The sequence below is a fragment of the Coregonus clupeaformis genome, chromosome 34 (assembly GCF_020615455.1).
Source record: "Coregonus clupeaformis isolate EN_2021a chromosome 34, ASM2061545v1, whole genome shotgun sequence".
In the NCBI taxonomy this organism is placed as follows: Eukaryota; Metazoa; Chordata; class Actinopteri; order Salmoniformes; family Salmonidae; genus Coregonus; species Coregonus clupeaformis.
Genome location: NC_059225.1, coordinates 29,945,912 through 29,967,782, shown reverse-complemented (window position 1 = coordinate 29,967,782; position 21,871 = coordinate 29,945,912). Strand labels below are relative to the sequence as shown.

Here is a 21,871-nt window from a genome sequence, read left to right as displayed (position 1 = left end):
GGGCACCGGCTAGTTGAGGTAGTTGAAGTAATATGTACATTTGGGTAGAGTTAAAGTGACTATGCATAAATAATTAACAGAGTAGCAGCAGCGTAAAAAGATGGGGTGGTGGAAAAATTACCCAAATTGCATTACTTTAGTAAAAGTAAAGATACCTAGAAAATGACTCAAGTAAAAGTGACCCAATAGAATACTACTTGAGTAAAAGTCTAAAATCTGGTTTAAAATATACTTAAGTATCAAAAGTAAAAGAAAATGCTATAAATCATTTCAAATTCCATATATTAAGCAAAACAGAAAGCACAATGTTTTTTTTTTTTTACGGATAGCCATGGGTACATCAACATAATTTACAAACGAAGCATTTGTGTTTAGTGAGTCCACCAGATCACAGGCAGTATGGATGACCACTTGTTCTCTTGATAAGTCAAGTAAAAGTGGAGTAAAAGTAGAAGTTGTTAAAAATATAAATAGTAAAGTAAAGTACAGATACCCCCAAAAAACTACTTAAGTAGTACTCCAAAGTATTTGTACTCAGTTACTTTACACCACTGGTTCCATGCAATATGTAAAAATGTAATTAGATCTCTTGCATACTTGTTGTTGGGTCTCATGAAGTGCAGAAAGAAGTTGACCAAAAGAGCAGATCTAGGATCAGTTTATCATCATACATCCACCATTGATTCGATAAATACTAGGTAAAATAATCTGACTTCGGATCAGGTTTTAGGGAAACATTTATGCTTTCCCAGAATGCATCATAGCTCATTCACTCAGCCATGTTTATGTTCTGAATCGCTGCCGATGGTGCTAAACAACGTTAGCTGTAGCATTAGCTTGATTTAAACACAAAATAGTAAACATTTCAATGTATTCTGCAACTATATAGAATTTCACTTACACTGAGGAAACAGTATTGCGTAATGGCGGCCAGCCCCCGAGGTATGTTAACCATAATTATTTCGGTAGACTTTGGGCTTGCTAACCAGCTTGCAAGTGTTGGGCCGCATCATTGGCCTAACACACAATAATTCACAGAAACAGATCTATAGCTAACTATACATCACAATACGAGTTCATGCTGTGTAGTGAGTGTATTGGTCAAAAGTTCGAAGGTGCATGTTACGGTGGTGTCTAGCATGCTGATATCTCAAGCCCAATTATAACCAAGTCCACAGTAAGCTAGCCAGCTAACGTTTGCTAGAAAGCTAGCTCGCTGCGCCATGTTTTGTGGTTGTTTTGATAACGTCATTGCAAGTTAACTTGCTAGTGTGTCTGCATGCGATAACTACATGCATAACCGTATAAGTTAAACATATAGCTAGCTATTTTCTCCTGGATTCAAATAAATGCTAACTGTAACTTAACTAGCTAACTGTATGACGTTGGCTCCACTGCCTCAGTGCCTGGCTGGTTAGCTAGCTAGCAGGCATGGTAGTTATGTGTCGCGCTATGGTTTATGGTTAAAAAAAAAAATGGTTTATTACAGTACCTTACTTGGAACTATTAAAATAAACCTTTGTTGGTTAGTAAAATGTTGTAGCTTGCTAACCACACATCAGTCATTAATGAATTAATTGGGCACGTTCCTCTGCCAGATCTTACGCTAGGATAGGTATTTTATTGCCGCGTTCAAAACAACTGGGAACTCGTTCCCGAGATGGATTACCGTTGAAATCGATTTTTCCCAGTCGGAGATCGTTTTTTTCGAGTTCCCAGTTGGTTTGAATACACTAAAGGCGAAGAGTTCCGAGCTCCCAGTGGTTTGAACGCGGCATATGTATCGGCTAACCACATATGTTAAAAAAAATCTGTCAGTCGATTGGTTGATGCATGCAATGTTGGAGCAGGGGAACGTGACTCATATGTTATAGGCTATGCAGGGGGAGAAGTATTGAATGGTCATCCAACTCAGAAACATTGGCATCTTTCTAGATCTCCAACTTTCCGACCTGAAGATCACTGATGTCGATGATTTGACCTCGTTTTTTTGGGGGGGAGTTCCCAGTTGTTTTATGGTGCGTTCAAGACAACTGAGAAGTCTGAAAAATACGAGGTCAGATCATGGTCAAATCATGACGTAAGTGATCTTCTGGTCGGAAAGTCGGAGCTCTAGAAAGAGGCCAAAGTTCCCAAGTTGGATGACCGTTCATACAATTTTTCCCAGTCTTGTCTTGAACGCACTGATGTCGGAGAGTTCTGAGTTCCCAGTTGTTTTGAACATGGCATTAAAAGCACCAATAGCAATCTGGTGCCCGACTGCACAGTCAATGACGTGGCACGTGACCATTGGATGATGCATACAACGTCTGAGCAGGGGAACGCGCTGAACGATGAAACAACTAGGGTTATCAATTGGCGGATTCGATTATGCTGAGCCGCAGGGCACCTGTCTATGGCCTGTGATGTGAACGGGCAAAAGCGGTGAGGGAGGAGCGCCCTTCTCAAATTGAACAGTAGTCTGCACCGCTCAGCCATGTTGTCAACAAGGCAGCATGGTGCATCGTCCAGAAACATTCATCTCTTTTCTATAAAATATATGTTTGAATTTTAAAACTAGTTTTCATTGGGAAGGCAGATAAAGCGTTTTTATCAAAAGCAATCACTTTTGCATGTGAACACAGAATCCTACTCATTACTCCACGTGCTTAATTCTTTTTTTTTGCCGACATAGCCATGGGCTTTGAACGGGGCACCTGGCCCTCGCCCGGGACTTACATTTACATTTTAGTCATTTAGCAGACGCTCTTATCCAGAGCGACATACAGGCGCAATTAGGGTTAAGTGCCTTGCTCAAGGGCACATCGACAGATTTTTCACCTAGTCGGCTCAGGGATTAGAACCAGCGACCTTTTGGTTACTGGCACAACACTCTTAACCACTAAGCTACCTGCCGCCTAATTAGCCCGGTTTCCAAAACAAATACATTCAACTTTCACCCGGTGCAAGACACGCCTACCCGGGTGCCCGGCCAGATTAATCGAATCCCCTCAATTGCTGGACTGAATTGATCAATTCATGTTATTGATTGACCAGAGAGTCTTCACACCTGGTTTCCCATGTTTTAATTTGCCAATTAGAAAGCAACGATGTGCAAACATTGTGGCCCTCAAGGACTGGTTTTGAAGACCCTGACAGCAAACAGATTTAAGAGCCTTGTCTTTTTGTTTTCAGATGACGACTTTGAAGATTATGATAAGCCAGGTGCAGAGAGATCACGCAGGAGGAGAGGCGAAGATGATGATTTAGACAGGTATATCTGCTGCTTGGTGTAACATGACTGTCTGTCATGGGGAATGCTTGAATCTTTAGCAAACGTTTTGCATTCCTTCTTTTCCCTTTACTGCAGGCAGTTTTAGGATTGTCCTCTAACATTAGGCTGTATTAGTTAGGCTTTGGCAGTATCCAGATTGTCATACTTCCATACCAACCTTGTGCCATACTGGGATATTCGATAAAACCGGCACTGAACACAGGGGGCGCTATTGTAATCCGAAGGTTAGCAATGCTAACAAGTACATGTGCAATCCCATAGAAAATGCTAATTAAATGCTAACGAGCGCATTGCGAACATTTTATAGTCTCTGACCTAAATTATTTATTATTATTATTTGTATGACAGACATCCCATCTCATAAAGTTATACAAGTAACAAAAAAAATGCTACTCAGTTTGCTGCACGCACAAAAAAATATTAGACAGCAAGGCTCTTGATCCAAGCGAACTAGATTTTTAAAGATATTTATTTATTTATTTTGGCCTGAAGTTAACCACTTAGCTAACTAGCTACTAAATTAGCAAACCACATGCACAATGGCAGAGTATTTAGCACATTTTAGACTGTTAACTTAATAGTTATAATATATCTAGCTGGCAAACATTTAGTTGTGAATTCCATACTGGAACTTGATCACCTGGCTGCACAACAGTGAGTGACTCACAAGGCTCTGGTCTCTCGTCGTTCTGTGCTTGTAAACAAACACCACCTGACTGGGGACTACTGGTAAGTTTTATAATAAAAAATTATGTGACAGGTGAAAAGAAGAGTGAGATCTTTATCTCCTAACATATTGCACAAGTTGACTGCAGGTATTTAAATCAAAATCAAATCAAATTTTATTGGCCACATGCGCCGAATACAACAGGTGCAGACATTACAGTGAAATGCTTACTTACAGCCCTTAACCAACAGTGCATTTCTTTTTAACAAAAAAAGTAAAAATAAACAACAACAAAAAAAGAGCAGAAGTAAAATAAAATAACAGTAGGGAGGCTATATATACAGGGGGGTACCGGTGCAGAGTGCGGGGGCACCGGCTAGTTGAAGTAATATGTACATGTGGGTAGAGTTAAAGTGACTATGCATCAATAATTAACAGAGTAGCAGCAGCGTAAAAGGATGGGGTGGGGGGGCAGTGCAAATAGTCCGGGTAGCCATGATTAGCTGTTCAGGAGTCTTATGGCTTGGGGGTAGAAGCTGTTGAGAAGTCTTTTGGACCTAGACTTGGCACTCCGGTACCGCTTGCCGTGCGGTAGCAGAGAGAACAGTCTATGACTAGGGTGGCTGGAGTCTTTGACAATTTTGAGGGCCTTCCTCTGACACCGCCTGGTATAGAGGTCCTGGATGGCTTTACTTAAAAAGTAGCTACAAATATTCACATTGATAAAAATATTTTTTCAAAGAAATAGTTTCAACGGTATTGACTGTCTTGAAAACCATCCAGTGGCTATTTCCAAATACTCCGGTATACGGTATACAGTGGGGGAAAAAAGTATTTAGTCAGCCACCAATTGTGCAAGTTCTCCCACTTAAAAAGATGAGAGAGGCCTGTAATTTTTATCATAGGTACACGTCAACTATGACAGACAAAATGAGAAAAAGAAATCCAGAAAATCACATTGTAGGATTTTTTATGAATTTATTTGCAAATTATGGTGGAAAATAAGTATTTGGTCAATAACAAAAGTTTCTCAATACTTTGTTATATACCCTTTGTTGGCAATGACACAGGTCAAACGTTTTCTGTAAGTCTTCACAAGGTTTTCACACACTGTTGCTGGTATTTTGGCCCATTCCTCCATGCAGATCTCCTCTAGAGCAGTGATGTTTTGGGGCTGTCGCTGGGCAACACGGACTTTCAACTCCCTCCAAAGATTTTCTATGGGGTTGAGATCTGGAGACTGGCTAGGCCACTCCAGGACCTTGAAATGCTTCTTACGAAGCCACTCCTTCGTTGCCCGGGCGGTGTGTTTGGGATCATTGTCATGCTGAAAGACCCAGCCACGTTTCATCTTCAATGCCCTTGCTGATGGAAGGAGGTTTTCACTCAAAATCTCACGATACATTGCCAAATTCATTCTTTCCTTTACACGGATCAGTCGTCCTTGTCCCTTTGCAGAAAAACAGCCCCAAAGCATGATGTTTCCACCCCCATGCTTCACAGTAGGTATGGTGTTCTTTGGATGCAACTCAGCATTCTTTGTCCTCCAAACACGACAAGTTGAGTTTTTACCAAAATGTTCTATTTTGGTTTCATCTGACCATATGACATTCTCCCAATCCTCTTCTGGATCATCCAAATGCACTCTAGCAAACTTCAGACGGGCCTGGACATGTACTGGCTTAAGCAGGGGGACACGTCTGTCACTGCAGGATTTGAGTCCCTGGCGGCGTAGTGTGTTACTGATGGTAGGCTTTGTTACTTTGGTCCCAACTCTCTGCAGGTCATTCACTAGGTCCCCCCCGTGTGGTTCTGGGATTTTTGCTCACCGTTCTTGTGATCATTTTGACCCCACGGGGTGAGATCTTGCGTGGAGCCCCAGATCGAGGGAGATTATCAGTGGTCTTGTATGTCTTCCATTTCCTTATAATTGCTCCCACAGTTGATTTCTTCAAACCAAGCTACTTACCTATTGCAGATTCAGTCTTCTCAGCCTGGTGCAGGTCTACAATTTTGTTTCTGGTATCCTTTGACAGCTCTTTGGTCTTGGCCATAGTGGAGTTTGGAGTGTGACTGTTTGAGGTTGTGGACAGGTGTCTTTTATACTGATAACAAGTTCAAACAGGTGCCATTAATACAGGTAACGAGTGGAGGACAGAGGAGCCTCTTAAAGAAGTTGTTACAGGTCTGTGAGAGCCAGAAATCTTGCTTGTTTTTAGGTGACCAAATACTTATTTTCCACCATGATTTGCAAATAAATTCATTAAAAATCCTACAATGTGATTTTCTGGATTGTTTTTCCTCAATTTGTCTGTCATAGTTGACGTGTACCTATGATGAAAATTACAGGCCTCTCTCATCTTTTTAAGTGGGAGAACTTGCACAATTGGTGGCTGACTAAATACTTTTTTTCCCCACTGTATACAGTGTACCACCCAAGCCTAATATTAGTACAGTAGTTCCTTACTCTTAACTATGAATCCCATAACTAATGCAGAAAATATAGGCCTAAAATAGATTTTAGGCAGAGACTATCTCTTGCGGAGAATTTGCCACCATGTCACCACATATTTTTCCCATTTTACCAAGGTTGTTCATGAATAGAGCTGGGTGGTACTGTATATACAAAAGTATACTATTGTAATTTGTAAAACCATTTTCCCAACAACAATATAAGAAACAATATGACGACATAATGAGCTTATGATCTGAATATTAAGTAGATTTATGAGCATACCTGGTAGGAGAGAAATTGAGGTGGTACAGCTTCCATTTAAAGTACTTGCTCCTGTTTGGGTCCAACTGAACATGACCCAGGAACAATATAGGGACTGCAGCCTATGAGAACAACATTTGTATCACTAGAATCTGGCCTTGCAGAGACGGGTCTAGTGTAAATTTGGTGGAACATTGGCATCTGCTTATCGTAAACATGTTGTGTTATTGGTGCACAATTTAGCCTATTAGCTGGCCTTGCTCATGAGAATTTAGGCTCCAGTTAAGAATCCTGTCTAGACTAGCCACATAGAGACTAGACCAATACCTAGCATTTAGGTTTATCTCTTCTCTTACAGTGAAATTGAGGGTGATTTGCTCGATGAGGATTGGCTGACAGCCAAAAAGGTAAGACAAAGGACTCCCCGTCTCCTCTGTTTGTGATTACTTTCATAGCATTCATAGATGCCTCTGCCATGCTAACCTATGACACATATTAAGAATGCAGCCTGCCAGCTGTAGGAAAGGTGAATTAGCCTTGATCCCATAGAGTTAGACCTCACGGTGATGTTACATTTAACAGTAGGCTTGTGCCGGGTGGCTCCACCACAGGGGCATTTATTGATGTGAACCAGGAGGAAGGACAGTGGGCAACAAAAATTCTTAGTGTTTTTATTTTTAACATATAGTCCTCTTTAAAAGAACCGATCTGTCCTCTTTAAAGTGAACTCTAGGGTAAAAAAAAAAAAAAAGGTTAAAGAACTCGGTTCTCTTTGTATTCACACTGCCATTGCCTTTGAATGACGACTCAACTCTTTTGCCAGTTCACTTCACTCATTTTGTGGTCTGAGTCCTCTTTGCATTAACATTGCTATGTTTAGAAAGAAACAAAGATATTTTCCCAACATTCACTCAATGCACTCTGGGACAAGCCATTTAATCAGAATGTGTTATTGGACAGCTAGATATACCTACTTACATTTTGGAAGCTAATAGATTGCATTTAATTACAAGATGAGGCATACTAATTGTAATCAGAAGATACTATTAACATGCATATTATTGGTAACAGAATAAATAGCAGAAGAATAACTGCAGATTCAATCATGCTGTAATTGAAAATTGTACACCCAATGTAGGCTACTGCCCTTTTTAAGAGCTAAAATAGATTTTGTACCCTATGTTGTGATTCTCACCAAATACACTACATGACCAAAAGTATGTGGACACCTGCTCGTCGAACATCTCATTCCAAAAAAAATGGGCATTAATATGGAGTTGGCCCCCCCTTTGCTGCTATAACAGCCTCCACTCTACTGGGAAGGTTTTCCGCTAGATGTTGGAATATTGCTCTGGGGACTTGCTTCCATTCAGCCACAAGCATTAGTGAGGTTGGGCACTGACGTGGGGTGATTAGGCCTGGCTTGCAGTCTGCGTTCCAATTAATCCCAAAGTATTCTATGGGGTTGAGGTCAGGGCTCTGTGCAGGCCAGTCAAGTTCTTCCACACCGATCTCGACAAACCATTCCTGTATGAACCTCGCTTTGTGCACAGGGGCATTGTCATGCTGAAAATGGAAAGGGCCTTCCCCAAACTGTTGCCACAAAGTTGGATGCACAGAATCATCTAGAATGTCATTGTATGCTGTAGCGTTAAGATTTCCCTTCACTGGAACTAAGGGGCCTAGCCCGAACCATGAAAAACAGCCCCAGACCATTATTCCTCCTCCACCAAATTTTACAGTTGGCACTATGCATTGGGGCAGGTAGCGTTCTCCTGGCATCTGCCAAACCCAGAATTGTCCGTCGGACTGCCAGATGATGAAGCGTGATTCATTACTCCAGAGAATGCGTTTCCACTGCTCCAGAGTCCAATGGCAGTGAGCTTTACACCACTCCAGCCGATGCTTGGCATTGCACATGGTGATCTTAGGCTTGTGTGTGGCTGCTCGGCCATGGAAATCCATTTCATGAAGCTCCTGACGAACAGTTCTTGACCCGGGCAGCTCTAGCAGGGCAAACATTTGACGAACTGACTTGTTGGAAAGGTGGCATCCTAGGACGGTGCCATGTTGAAAGTCAATGAGCTCTTCAGTAAGGCCATTATACTGCCAATGTTTGTCTATGGAGATTGCATGCCTGTGCGCAAAGTTTTATACACCTGTCAGCAACAGGTGTGGCTGAGAGAGCCGAATCCACTAATTTGAAGAGGTGTCCACATACTTTTGTATGTATAGTGCATTTTGTCTTCTCACACTATTCAAACCCTACAATCGGATAAATGGCTTATGAAGCTCTCTTATAGATCATGGTCCTTATTATGGTCCTCTGTAGCTCAATTGGTAGAGCATGGCGCTTGTAACGCCAGGGTAGTGGGTTCGATCCCCGAGACCACCCATACGTAAAAATGTATGCACACATGACTGTAAGTCGCTTTGGATAAAAGCGTCTGCTAAATGGCATATTATAATTATTATATTATATTATTATATTATATCACATATTGCAAACAAATAATCTGAACTAAAAACCACACACTTTGGAATTTCTGTGCGTTTTTGACAATCGCTAATCAATATTCAAAAACGGCACACGTTTTTTTCTGCGAACCTGCACATCATCATCATCTTCTCTCTTGTGGCACCAATGTGAAGGGTTATGGCAGGGGAAACGGTGTTGCAGTAGTGTGTGGTACTGGAATAATGACAAGCGAACCTGGGGAGCTTTATGTTCAAATTGCCCTTAAAAAGGGAACCGGACCGTGGAATTCAAGCGAACCGAACTCAGACCACCTCTTGAGATGGTCTCAATTCAGTTTAGCTTCGGGGGCTCTTTTGAGGGGCCTGAGTTACTTTGGAGTGTTCACACTGCATAAAACATTAAGCGAACCGCACTGAGTTCACAAAAATTGTCTGAAAGGGACCAAGTGTGAAAACACCCTTACGTTGGTTCCACAAAAAAGAGAAGATGATGTGCAGGTTGGCGGAAAAAAAACTTGTGCTGTTTTTGGATACTGATTACCGATTGTCAAGAATGCACAGAAATTCCCAAATAGCCTACAGTGAGGGAAAAAAGTATTTAATCCCGTGCTGATTTTGTATGTTTTCCCACTGACAAATAAATGATCAGTCTATAATTTTAATGGTAGGTTTATTTGAACAGTGAGAGACAGAATAACAACAACAAAATCCAGAAAAACGCATGTCAAAAATGTTATAAATTGATTTGCATTTTAATGAGAGAAATAAGTATTTGACCCCCTCTCAATCAGAAAGATTTCTGGCTCCCACGTGTCTTTTATACAGGTAACGAGCTGAGATTAGGAGCACACTCTTAAAGGGAGTGCTCCTAATCTCAGTTTGTTACTTGTATAAAAGACACCTGTCCACAGAAGCAATCAATCAATCAGATTCCAAACTCTCCACCATGGCCAAGACCAAAGAGCTCTCCAAGGATGTCCGGGACAAGATTGTAGACCTACACAAGGCTGGAATGGGCTACAAGACCATCGCCAAGCAGCTTGGTGAGAAGGTGACAACAGTTGGTGCGATTATTCGCAAATGGAAGAAACACAAAAGAACTGTCAATCTCCCTCGGCCTGGGGCTCCATGCAAGATCTCACCTCATGGAGTTGCAATGATCATGAGAACGGTGAGGAATCAGCCCAGAACTACACGGGAGGATCTTGTCAATGATCTCAAGGCAGCTGGGACCATAGTCACCAAGAAAACAATTGGTAACACACTACGCCGTGAAGGACTGAAATCCTGCAGCACCTGCAAGGTCCCCCTGCTCAAGAAAGCACATATACAGGCTCGTCTGAAGTTTGCCAATGAACATCTGAATGATTCAGAGGAGAACTGGGTGAAAGTGTTGTGGTCAGATGAGACCAAAATCGAGCTCTTTGGCATCAACTCAACTTGCCGTGTTTGGAGGAGGAGGAATGCTGCCTATGACCCCAAGAACCCCATCCCCACCGTCAAACATGGAGGTGGAAACATTATGCTTTGGGCGTGTTTTTCTGCTAAGGGGACAGGACAACTTCACCGCATCAAAGGGACGATGGACGTGGCCATGTACCGTCAAATCTTGGGTGAGAACCTCTTTCCCTCAGCCAGGGCATTGAAAATGGGTTGTGGATGGGTATTCCAGCATGACAATGACCCAAAACACACGGCCAAGGCAACAAAGGAGTAGCTCAAGAAAAAGCACATTAAGGTCCTGGAGTGGCCTTGCCAGTCTCCAGACCTAATCCCATAGAAAATCTGTGGTGGGAGCTAAAGGTTCGAGTTGCCAAACGTCAGGCTCGAAACCTTAATGACTTGAAGAAGATCTGCAAAGAGGAGTGGGACAAAATCCCTCCTGAGATGTGTGCAAACCTGGTGGCCAACTACAAGAAACGTCTTACCTCTGTGATTGCCAACAAGGGTTTTACCACCAAGTACTAAGTCATGTTTTGCAGAGGGGTCAAATACTTATTTCCCTCATTAAAATGCAAATCAATTTATAACATTTTTGACATGCGTTTTTCTGGATTTTTTTTATGTTATTCTGTCTCTCTCACTGTTCAAATAAACCTACCATTAAAATTATAGACTGATCATGCCTTTGTCAGTGGGCAAACGTACAAAATCAGCAGGGGATCAAATATTTTTTTCCCTCACTGTAAGTGTGGAGGTTTACTTGAGATTATTTGTTTGCAATATGTGATCTATAGGCTCGGAGCGCTTCATAAGCTGTTTATTTGGTTGTGGGTTTTGAGTAGTGTGAGAAGACAACATATTTGGTGAGAATCACAACAGGGTACAAAATCTATTCTAGCTCTTAAAAGGACATTGGGTGTACAATTTTCAATTACAGCATTATTTAATCTGCAGTTATTATGCAGATATTTATTATGTTACCAATAATATTTACATGTTAATAGTATCTTCTGATAAAAGTTATTGTTGCATCTTTTAACTAAATGCAATCTATTCGCTTCCAAAATGTAAGTAGGTGTATCTAGCTGTCCAATAACGTATTTTGATTAAATGGCTTGTCCCAGAGTGCATTGAGTGAATGTTGGAAAAAATCTCTTGGTTCCTTTCTAAACATAGCAATGTTAATGCAAAGAGGACCCGGACCACAAAATAGGTGATGTGAACTGGCAAAAGAGTTGGGTCCTCATTCAAAGGCAATGGCAGTGTGAATGCAAAGAGAACTGCAAAGAGAACCGAGCCGACTAGGTGAAAAATCTGTCGATGTGCCCTTGAGCAAGGCACTTAACCCTAATTGCTCCTGTAAGTCGCTCTGGATAAGAGCGTCTGCTAAATGACTAAAATGTAAAAACAAATGTAAACTGAGTTTTTATTTTTCTGGAGTTCACTTTAAAGAAGACTGAGATCGGTTCTTTTAAAGAGGACTATATGTGAAAACACACTTAACAGGCCTAGATTGCCTTCACCACATGGGAATAAAGCATTCTTTTGGACTGAAGGCGATCCCCCATGTTTATTTGAACTATTTTATTAATTCAAGTATTTACTTAAAATATGTGAGATTAGCAATCTGATTCCAACATACATAGGCCTACACATTCAATCTGATGTGGTTTGTAGAAATTAAAGAACACTTCACTTTTGTTTGATATTCAGTAGTTGTACTATAGTCGACCTTGCCATCCAAAGCCTGGGCTTGCAAGGAATGAATAACATGAGATAGAACATACTGATCTGTTCTGGGTTGTTTTTCTTGATTTTAGAATCCCTCAGAAGCGTCAGATGAGGAATTGAACGATGACCTTCTGCAAAGTGATGAAGAAGGTCAAAACTTGTAAGTTCATTGTATCTACGTGGTCTGATCGCGCTGATTGCATTTCCATACTTAGTCTATAGACACTTGACATGAACATTTTTGAGCTACAGTCTCCTTAGTTTATAATTTAGGGTGTTCACCCATAAAATGATTAATTAATTCAAGGTTTATACAAATATGTCAGTTTAATAGAAAATTCTGTCAGAAACAATAGTCCAACCCTCATGTCTCTACCATATATGGTTCAAAAGTTAATGACGATGTACTCTGAGAATTTAGCATGTTTAGAGTGAAAGGAATGTCATCACAGGCATGATCAAAAAGTGGTCACAACTCAGTAGAACACTGTGGCACTGCTCCGCGGCAGAACGGCGCTAACTTCGAACGTCAACTGACAAGCTAACTAGTGGCTGCAGGTTCGTGAGTGGAAACATAAAACGAAATAGGGACTAAATATATATTTATTTACAAAGCTGACAGACTGAATTTCAATATCCACCATCCGCGAAGACAATCTGTTCCTGTTTTCATTGTGTATTTCTGAATCTTTCCCTTTAAAACGCCATAGAAACGACCCCTCTCAACGTAGATTGATCGCCAATATAGGCAATGAAAGCCAAAGATCAGGAGGTGAAAATGACGAAGGTATCAAGTTGATTTTGGATTGGTCCAATCAGCGGAAACACCTCCAAATGGTACCACCTCACAACACCAAATTTGGAGGAGATACAACCAAGAGTGGCGCAGTCTAAACTAGCAACGGTCACAGCAAATTAACGTTCTTATCAAATGAACGTTCGTCAACCCTGTAGAGAACAACCTATATTGTTCTCTGCAGAATATTGTAGAGAACAATCTAATGATTCATTCTATGTCATTTATAATGACATATGGCAAAGAAAACTATGTTTTGACATTCATTTCGTAGCACCCTCTTGAACTGCCCCGTTTTTCTCTACATTGTACAGCAGTGAGTGAACACCTTATGTAATTGTGTGTTTTTGCCTTTCAGCAGCCAGGGAGTTAGCCTCAATGCTACTCTAGGCGAATTTGACCAGCAGGCGAACCCCATAGACTACACAGTCGACCTAGGAGATGTAGAGGGGGGCTACCAGCAGGACGGGGGAGAGTACGTGGACGAGTACAGCCAGCCCAATGACATGGAGATGCCAGACGGCCAAATGGAATACTCAGGAGAACAGGCCGAGGGCGACGGGATTTACCAGGACGAAGTGTTAGACATTCAAATCAATGAGCCTCTAGACGATGAATTTCAAGTGAGTCCTCGCTCCCCCCCCATCTCCCCTCCTTCTGTCTTACTCCATTGTATCTTGAAAAGATAACGTTGATTTCCCTGTCTCGGGTTTCAGGGGGCACATATCAAATCTATTCAGGGGGCGCTAAAGGGGATGTGTGTTGGGTAGGGGTTGAAGGGGTGGGGGGGATTAGATTCATTATCACTCTCCGCCAGTTGATTTCTCCTTTCGCTGACAAAGTTGGTGTTGACAGCTTGTTTGGCGGTAGGTAGGTAATGCTCTGGTGTCTGTCTGCTGTGACGCCCGGTGCCATTGTGACCTTGGGCCCTGTATCTTTGTCCGGCTAAAGAGCCGCTTTGTGCGAGGAAGACGCGCTGCCAATCGGCGGAGGTTAACGCGAGGGGCTTTTATCTCGGGCTCTCGACTCCATCTGATAAAGTCTCACATAGGTGAAAAGATTATTGACCTTCCTAAGGACACCCCGACACCCCATACAGTCCTGAAATGATTGATGCGATTTCCCCTGTTATTTATTTCCCAAACCTCGAAGCCAAGAGGGGAAAAGATAAGACTAGATTCATGCGTGATGTCTGATTTACCAAGGTGTGATGGCGCTTGACACCTGTCTGACAAAGACGTATTACTTTTTTTTCCACACTGAAAATAAAGCCTTTGACCTTCTTAGTAGGGTTGCACGGTTTTACTTCATGCTTACTTTGAAAAACCCCAGTGAGTGCGTAGTGCACATTTGTGTTTTTGTGTGTAATAACTATGTTTACAAGGTCACTCGACTGCCTGGGTTTAAACACTGCTGTTTGCAGTGGTATTCAGAGGTAATATCTGGAACAGTTTAAAGGATTAAGCCCTTTCTGTCCCCTCGGGGCACTCAGTCCGTCTATCCTTCTGCTGCCAAGGGTATTTGTCTGCAATATTATGTGTTGGGTTGGCAGGTTAATGGTGCAGAACACCAAACACTGGCCTGCGACCTACACACTGACCTCATTTGACGGTTATGAAGCAGCTAGTGGCTTCTCATTGGAAATATGCTTTGAAATAAGTGTAACTACACGAGTTGTGACCACATGGTATATCAAAGATGGAAGGCCTAAATGTCTTTTTTATTATCATCTCCCTGTGTGTGTTTTTGTGTGATGGTCCTGCCCGGCATTGAGTCAGGAACTTATAAAGTGGGCCAATAAAGCAGCGATTTGTACAGTAGTCAGTAGCTAGCTCTATGATATTTTCACCATCACTGATCCGGAGAGTGTGTTTTATCCCCCCCCCCCGCATTTCTGTATATCATGTCAAACATTTACATCTCATTGAATTTCAAATGCCGTCAGGAATAGTAATGAAGCCTGCTCCCACTGTTATGGTAATTCAAAAGAGGCTCCCCCTTTCTAAACCCCACCCCCCTCCCTGCCAACCCCCCTTCATAACATTTCAATGTTTTCCCCTTTATGCTCGCGGTTAATATTTTCATTAAAAGGAAACACGGCAGTATTTTTGGCTCTACCGTTATTCCTTTAGACATCATTTCCATGGGGATTTAGTTAGCCTAAACCCACAAAGGCTGTAATCTCAGGCCAGTGTAATACTATCCTCCTAATATTGATAGTAAAAGTAAACATGAGGCAATACAAGGGTGGTAGAAAGAAGGAATGTACTTAATCTACAGTGCCTTCAGAAAGTATTCATACCCCTTGACTTATTCCACATTTTGTTGTGTTACAGCCTGAATTCAAAATGTATTCAATATTGTTTTTCTCTCACCCATCTACACACAACCCTATAATGACAAAGTGAAAACATGTTTTTAGAAATGTTGAGATTTATTTTTATGTATTGAAAATAGAATACAGAAATATCTATTTACATAAGTATTCACACCCCTTTGATATGATACTCCAAATTGAGCTCAAGTGCATCCAATTTCCTTTAATCATCCTTAAAATGTCACTACAACTTGATTGGAGTCCAAGTATGGTCAATACCATTGTTTGGACATGATTCAGAAAGAAACACACTATATAAGATCCCACAGTTGACAGCGAATGTCAGAACAGAAGCTATACCACGAAGTCCAAGGAGCTGTCCATAGATCTCTTGTGATGAGGCATATATCTGGGGAAGTGTAGAAAACTATTTTTAGAGTGTTGAAAGTTTACAAGAGCACAGTGGTCTCCATCATTGGGAAATTAAAACGATATGGAACTGCCCAGAGCTGGCCATCCGACCAAACTGATCAACCGGGCAAGAAGGGCCTTGGTCAGGGAGATGACCAAGAACCCAATGACCACTCTGACAGACATACAGAGTTCCTTGGCTGAGATGGGAGAACCCGCCAGAAGGACAACAGTCTCGACAGCACTTCAGCAATCTGGGATTTATGGGAGAGTGGCCAGACGGAAGCCACTCCTGAGAAAAAGGCACATGACCGCATGCCTGGAGTTTTGAAAAAGGCACTTGAAAGACTGAGATCATACGGCAAAATATTTTGTGGTCTGATGAGACAAAAATGTAACTCTTTGGCCTTAATGCAGAGCGCTATGTCTGGAGAAAACCAGGCACAGCTCATCACCCATATAACACCATCCCTTCCGTAATGCCTGGTGCTGGCAGCATCATGCTATGGGAATGCTTTTCAGCGGCAGGGACTGGGAGACTGGCAAGGATAGAGTGAATGATTGGAGCCAAATACAGGCAAATCCTTGATGTGAACCTGCTTCAGAGTGCAAACGACCTTAGACTGGGGCGAAGATTTACGTTCCAACAGGACAATGACCCCAAGCATACAGCCAAAGCAACGCTGGAATGGCTTCAGAACAAGAATGTGAAAGTCCTTGAGTGGACCAGCCAAAGCCCAGACTTGAATCCCATTGAAGATCTGTGGAAAGACTTGAAGATTGCTGTTCACCGCCACTCCCCATTTAACTTAACAGCGCTTGAGAAAATCTGCAAGGAAGAACGGGAGAAAATCCCCAAATCCAGATGTGCAAAGCCTTATACAGACATACCCAAGACGACTGACTCAAAGCTGTAATCGCCTCCGTGCTCCATTCACTCCGATGTGAATACTTATGTAAAGGATATATTTTTGTATTTAATTTTCAATAAATTAGCTAAAATATCCAAAAAATATGTGTATGAGGTATTGTGTGTAGATGGGTGAGAGAGAAAAAAGATTGAATCCATTTTGATATTAAGGCTGTGGAATAAGTCAAGGGGTATGACTGCTTTCTGAAGGTACTGTATGTTGATGACTGACTAGTATTTAGAATATTGATTCTGAATCTCTCCACGTTGTTGTAGGTAGATGATTACTCAACAAGCTACAGAGATGGAGAACAGCAGGAGCAGGCAGAGAAACAGGAAGCACCAGAGGGGGACGAAGAGGAGGAAGACTCTCAGCTTGCAGACACAGAGGAGGTGTGAGCAGAACAGGTCTCCCTCACTCACTGGCTGTATCCCAAACAGCACCCTATTCCCTATATATTCCTATATAATGAACTACTTAGAGGTTCAGGTCAAAAGTAATGCACTATATAGGGAATAAGATGCCATTTGGGACGCAGCCACTGGCCAATAATAGTCAGAGCCCATCTCTGTCTGATGCTTTGCATTGAGTCAATGGCTGCTATGCTGACTAACGCTCGCTGTGTGGTGATTTGATTTTGGAGTTGCCTAGCTAAAAAAGTTGCAAATGATCAATTATGTATGTGTAGCTAATTCTAATGGTTTAAACCATACTGAAGGCCTGCATCTTTTTTGTGAAGTGGTTGCAGTTTATAGGCCTAAAAGATGAACACTATCCATATATCTGATGGGTTGTTCATAATTGATGACTAAGATGATCCCTGTATTTCCAAAGGCTGAAAATGAACCAGAGCCAGAGGAAGAAGTGAAGGAGGAGGAAGATGAGGATGAAGAGGAAGATGAGGATGGAGAGTCTGGCCGGTTGCGATTCAAAACTGAGCGCAAAGACGTCACGTCTGGCATTGTGCGGCTGGCAGATGCAGCAAACAAAAGAAGAAACATTCCTGAAACATTAGGTACATTTATTTACAACCTTGCACTCAGTTAGGAAACTAATTCAAATGTCTACATTTTTTTTTGCTTCGTATTTGTAAACTGTAATATGTAACATGTTTGTGCTGTCTTTGGTAGCCTTGGTTATGGCTGAAGAGCATTTCAAGTTTAACTCCAAAATGTATTTACACAACATTGATCAAAAGAAAATGCTCAACAAATCCATATTGAGCAAGTCCTCCTAAATGGGCTGTATTTGAGGGCTGGTTTCCCGGACACAGATTTAAGCCTAATCCTAGAATAAAAAGCATGCTCAATGGAGATTCTAGGACTAGACTTAATCTGTGTCCGGGAAACTACCCCTGAATGTTGTAATGGTCACTTCTTGATGATGTGTTTTGCCCACCAGAGCTCTCTGAAGAGGCCAAAGCAGACCTGATGGAGTTTGAGGAGAAGGAGCGCCAGAGGAAGCAGGGCCGCTTTGGGGGCCGAGGAGGAAGAGGAGGATTCAGAGGACGAGGAGGAAGAGGGGGATTCCCCGGATTCGGGATGGGAGACTTTGGTGGAGGAAGAGGACGAATGAATGACCAGCGGCTCCCAATGATGCCACTACATATGGGCATGCAGGTAAATCTTAACAAAATAATCAGACACAATGCAAAAGGTTTGCTTCATGTTTTAATTTTTGCCAAGGAAAAGATATTGTGATACTGGTATCGTCCCGGCCCTAATGTTTACCTGTAAAACTAATAAGGCACAGCCACTTGTGATTGTTCGCAAATATGCCGTTCTCTCCATGGCCTATTGGAACCGTGATCACTTGCGCGTGAACATTCGGCTTCTCTTCTCCCCTTATCAATGTTGATATATGGATTATACCAAAAACGTTGGCGGTAGTCCATTTAGACAGAATTATATGAAATTAATTTTCTTCTTTGCATAGGATTTAGTTTCTCGTGGCCTTTTATTAGACATATTTTGAAGCATATAATCCGTTCATTTAAGTTGTTCATCCATTTGAAGTCATTTCTGGATAGGCCATGTCTGCAGATAATACTTTTCCCAGAATTGTTTTCTCCGGACTAAATATCCCGAAGCTTCTGCCCATGTTTCTTTACCTCTACTTTATACACACATTTTTGTGGTCTCCTTCCCTTAACATTTCTCACTGTCAATCGTGAATGATAATTCTTAAAGTTTTACCAGTGAGACGCCCATGCAGCATCGGCATACCAACCATTTGATCTCAATCAGTTTCACGGGGATAGGCGTTTAGATTTTCTTGAGTTATACAGTGTTTCGAAGTAGCCCACAGTGTTGTTTTGAATGATGTACATTGAGAGAATATTAGAGCAGAAGGTGTTAACAAACTGCAGCATAGCCTGCTTGTGTATTTTGCCTAGTGGCGTGCGCTTTTGAGTTTTGTTCACATGAGTGAAAAATGCAGTGGTGTTCCCAGTTGAAACAGTTTGCGCATATTTTGTGACGTTTTTTGTTCGTTTTGGTGTTCAGCGGTAATGTTTTTGGCTGTTCTCGCACACATTTGTTTCTTGAGGCAAGTCTAAGTTCGGTAGATGAAATCTACGCCCATTCGTCGGTGATTGGTCAAAAGTAGGGGTGGGAACTATGGACAGGATTCTTCAATGAAGTGTTTGCTGTCATTCAACGAGAGAGATGAGAGAGCACAGCAGCAGCTAGGCCCTACTGTCTGCAGTCCACTACTAGTTTTCATACACGTTTTTTCACTTGAGAAGAACTGCACCGAACATCTTAGCTAGATGAAAAATTGCGCGACTAAGACCTCCTCTGCAAAAAACATCAAAATTAATTACAGATTTCTTGATTTATCTTAGATTAATTCGGACTATTTTGAGGAAGTGTTACTGGCTATGTTGTTACGGTGGCTTAAGAGGGACAAACAACAGTAATATTGCCACTTTTTTCAAGTGAATGTCTTTATGGAGTATGGGAGCACAGACGTTTGCGTCGCCTAGCCGAGTTTGGCTAGGAGCAAACCGAACCGATGTATACGGACGCCTTTAGAGTAACGTAATACTATGCTATTATATTCGGTTATGTTATATAGAATACTATCAATATGTGATCTTGCAGACATTGATTCAGCTTTGATCTGACTTTATTAAACGAGCACCATTCGCCAGAGGAGCCTGTAAAGTAGAGCATAAGCACATGCCCAAAGCGTCAGCATCTTTAGTCTGGACCAAAAATCTTCTGACAAAAGTCACATCCGCAGCCACTCCGTTCACTATATGATAAAGGAAAATCATTTTAAACAGCCTGAATAATAAGGGGCTATGCTTCTTTAAGAGGTATGGGAACGCTCAACTGGATCGCAATTATTCCATTTCTCAGGTCTAGTGAATTGTGCTATGAATGAAAAGTGGGACCAGTCTTAATGCAGCTATATATCACTAAAAGCCTAACAGGATACATTTATGCATTCGTCTTAGTGGTGATGTACGGTGTGAGGAATGACTGGAGGGGTGACAATATCTTAACTTGGTTTAGAATTGATACATTGGTCAACGGGTAATTCAATAGGAGCTAAAGCTTAACGTATAGGCCTATGTGAGGGACCAGTGATTTGTTTATTGAACTCATTTACTGAGCTGAGTATACGAAACATTAGGAACACCTTCTTAATAATGAGTTGCGCCCCCCCCTTTTGCCCTCAAAACAGCCTCAATGCGTCGGGGCATGGACTCTACAAGGTGTCGAATGCGTTCCACAGGGATGCTGGCCCATGTTGACTTCAATGCTTTCCACAGTTGTGTCAAGTTGGCTGGATGTCCTTTGGGTGGTGGACCATTCTTGATACACACGGGAAATTGTTGAGAGTGAAAAACCCAGCAGCCTGCTACCATACCCCGTTCAAAGGCACTTAAATATTCACCCTCTGAATGGCACACGTACACAAATGTCTCAATTGTCTCAAGGCTTAAAAATCCTTCTTTAACCTGTCTCCTCCCCTTCATCTACACTGATTGAAGTGGATTTAACAAGTGACATCAATAAGGGATGATAGCTTTCACCTGGATTCACCTGGTCAGTCTATGTCATGGAAAGAGCAGGTGTTCCTAATGTTTTGTGTACTCAGTGTATATAGCCTTCAACACTCGACATATCTGACTTGTTGTATTGGTCTTCCCTCTTTCTCCCTCTCTCTCTCTCTCTCTCTCTCTCTCTCTCTCTCTCTCTCTCTCTCTTCCAATTAGCAGTCTCCCTCCAGAATGCCTCCCCCTCACCACCAAACTCATCATCCTCATCAGCAGGCCCATCACCAGGGCGGCCCCGGTGGCCCCCGAGGGCCTCTTTTCCAGGAGCACAGTGGGGGCTCGCTGGCCCAGCAGCACCAGCAGCCCCTGCAAGCCCTCACCCCCCAGCACACGGCCCACCGTGGCTCGCCCTCCTCACACAGGGCACCAGTCAGGCCACAGATGGACCCGCCGCCCCGTATGATGAGTCCCCCTCCTTCACACAACCACCCCCACCAACAGCAGCAGCAGCAGCCCAAGAACATCCACATCAACCCCCATTTCAGGGGCCCAGCGTCCTCCCCTGCACAAGGTAGGTCTGCACTTCGGGCTGCTCCGCATCTTTGCAGGGTTTGGGGTGCATCCCAAATAGCACCCTATTCCCTATATAGTGCACTACTTTTGATGTTGTCATAAATGGCACCCTATTCCCTTTGGGCCCAGGTCAAAAGTAGTGCTTTATTTAGGGAATAGGGTGTCATTCGAGTGGCCCACTGGGTCCTTTTTCATTAAGTTGAATCTTTTGAATATTTACCACTAAGCAAAGGCATACGATGCCGTATGGTTGGCAGTTATCCGTGCACTGCTTTGAAAAGTGTCTGGATTAGAATGTCATGTTGTTGTTTGGGTTGAATGACAAGTGAATAGGGCTTTCAGACAGTAATAGGGTTATTTACTTGTCCTTTCTTCTCCATTCCTCGAGATCGGTTTATCTTCTCTGTCTGTCCAGACTGAAATGTGTGTGTGGGTCTATGTGTGTGTTGGGGGGCGGGGGCCATGGTTTGCTCCAGAGAGGGAAGTGATAGTGAAAGATCAGGGATTGCCTCCAGTCATAACTAGGGGTGTGTGTGACAGAGATA

The 21,871-nt window shown here is 42.3% G+C and overlaps 1 protein-coding gene across 5 annotated transcripts in view; it reads left to right on the top strand.

Annotated features, from left to right (window-relative positions):
- Window positions 1-794: 794 nt before the first annotated feature.
- The window catches only part of LOC121549997 (RNA-binding protein 33), a 41,877-nt gene continuing 20,800 nt past the window's right edge, over window positions 795-21,871 (top strand). For 3 of the 5 annotated variants that reach the window (XM_041862044.2, XM_041862041.2, XM_041862045.2), the window contains exons 1-9: window positions 795-942; window positions 3,175-3,253; window positions 7,016-7,064; window positions 12,399-12,469; window positions 13,464-13,728; window positions 17,020-17,136; window positions 17,579-17,759; window positions 18,146-18,363; window positions 20,973-21,324. In XM_041862044.2, the coding sequence (XP_041717978.1) occupies window positions 924-942; window positions 3,175-3,253; window positions 7,016-7,064; window positions 12,399-12,469; window positions 13,464-13,728; window positions 17,020-17,136; window positions 17,579-17,759; window positions 18,146-18,363; window positions 20,973-21,324 (1,351 nt within the window). In that variant the 5' untranslated portion in view covers window positions 795-923. The remainder of the gene's footprint in view (window positions 943-3,174; window positions 3,254-7,015; window positions 7,065-12,398; window positions 12,470-13,463; window positions 13,729-17,019; window positions 17,137-17,578; window positions 17,760-18,145; window positions 18,364-20,972; window positions 21,325-21,871) is intronic. The other 2 variants (XM_041862042.2, XM_041862043.2) reach the window with 2 other exon arrangements.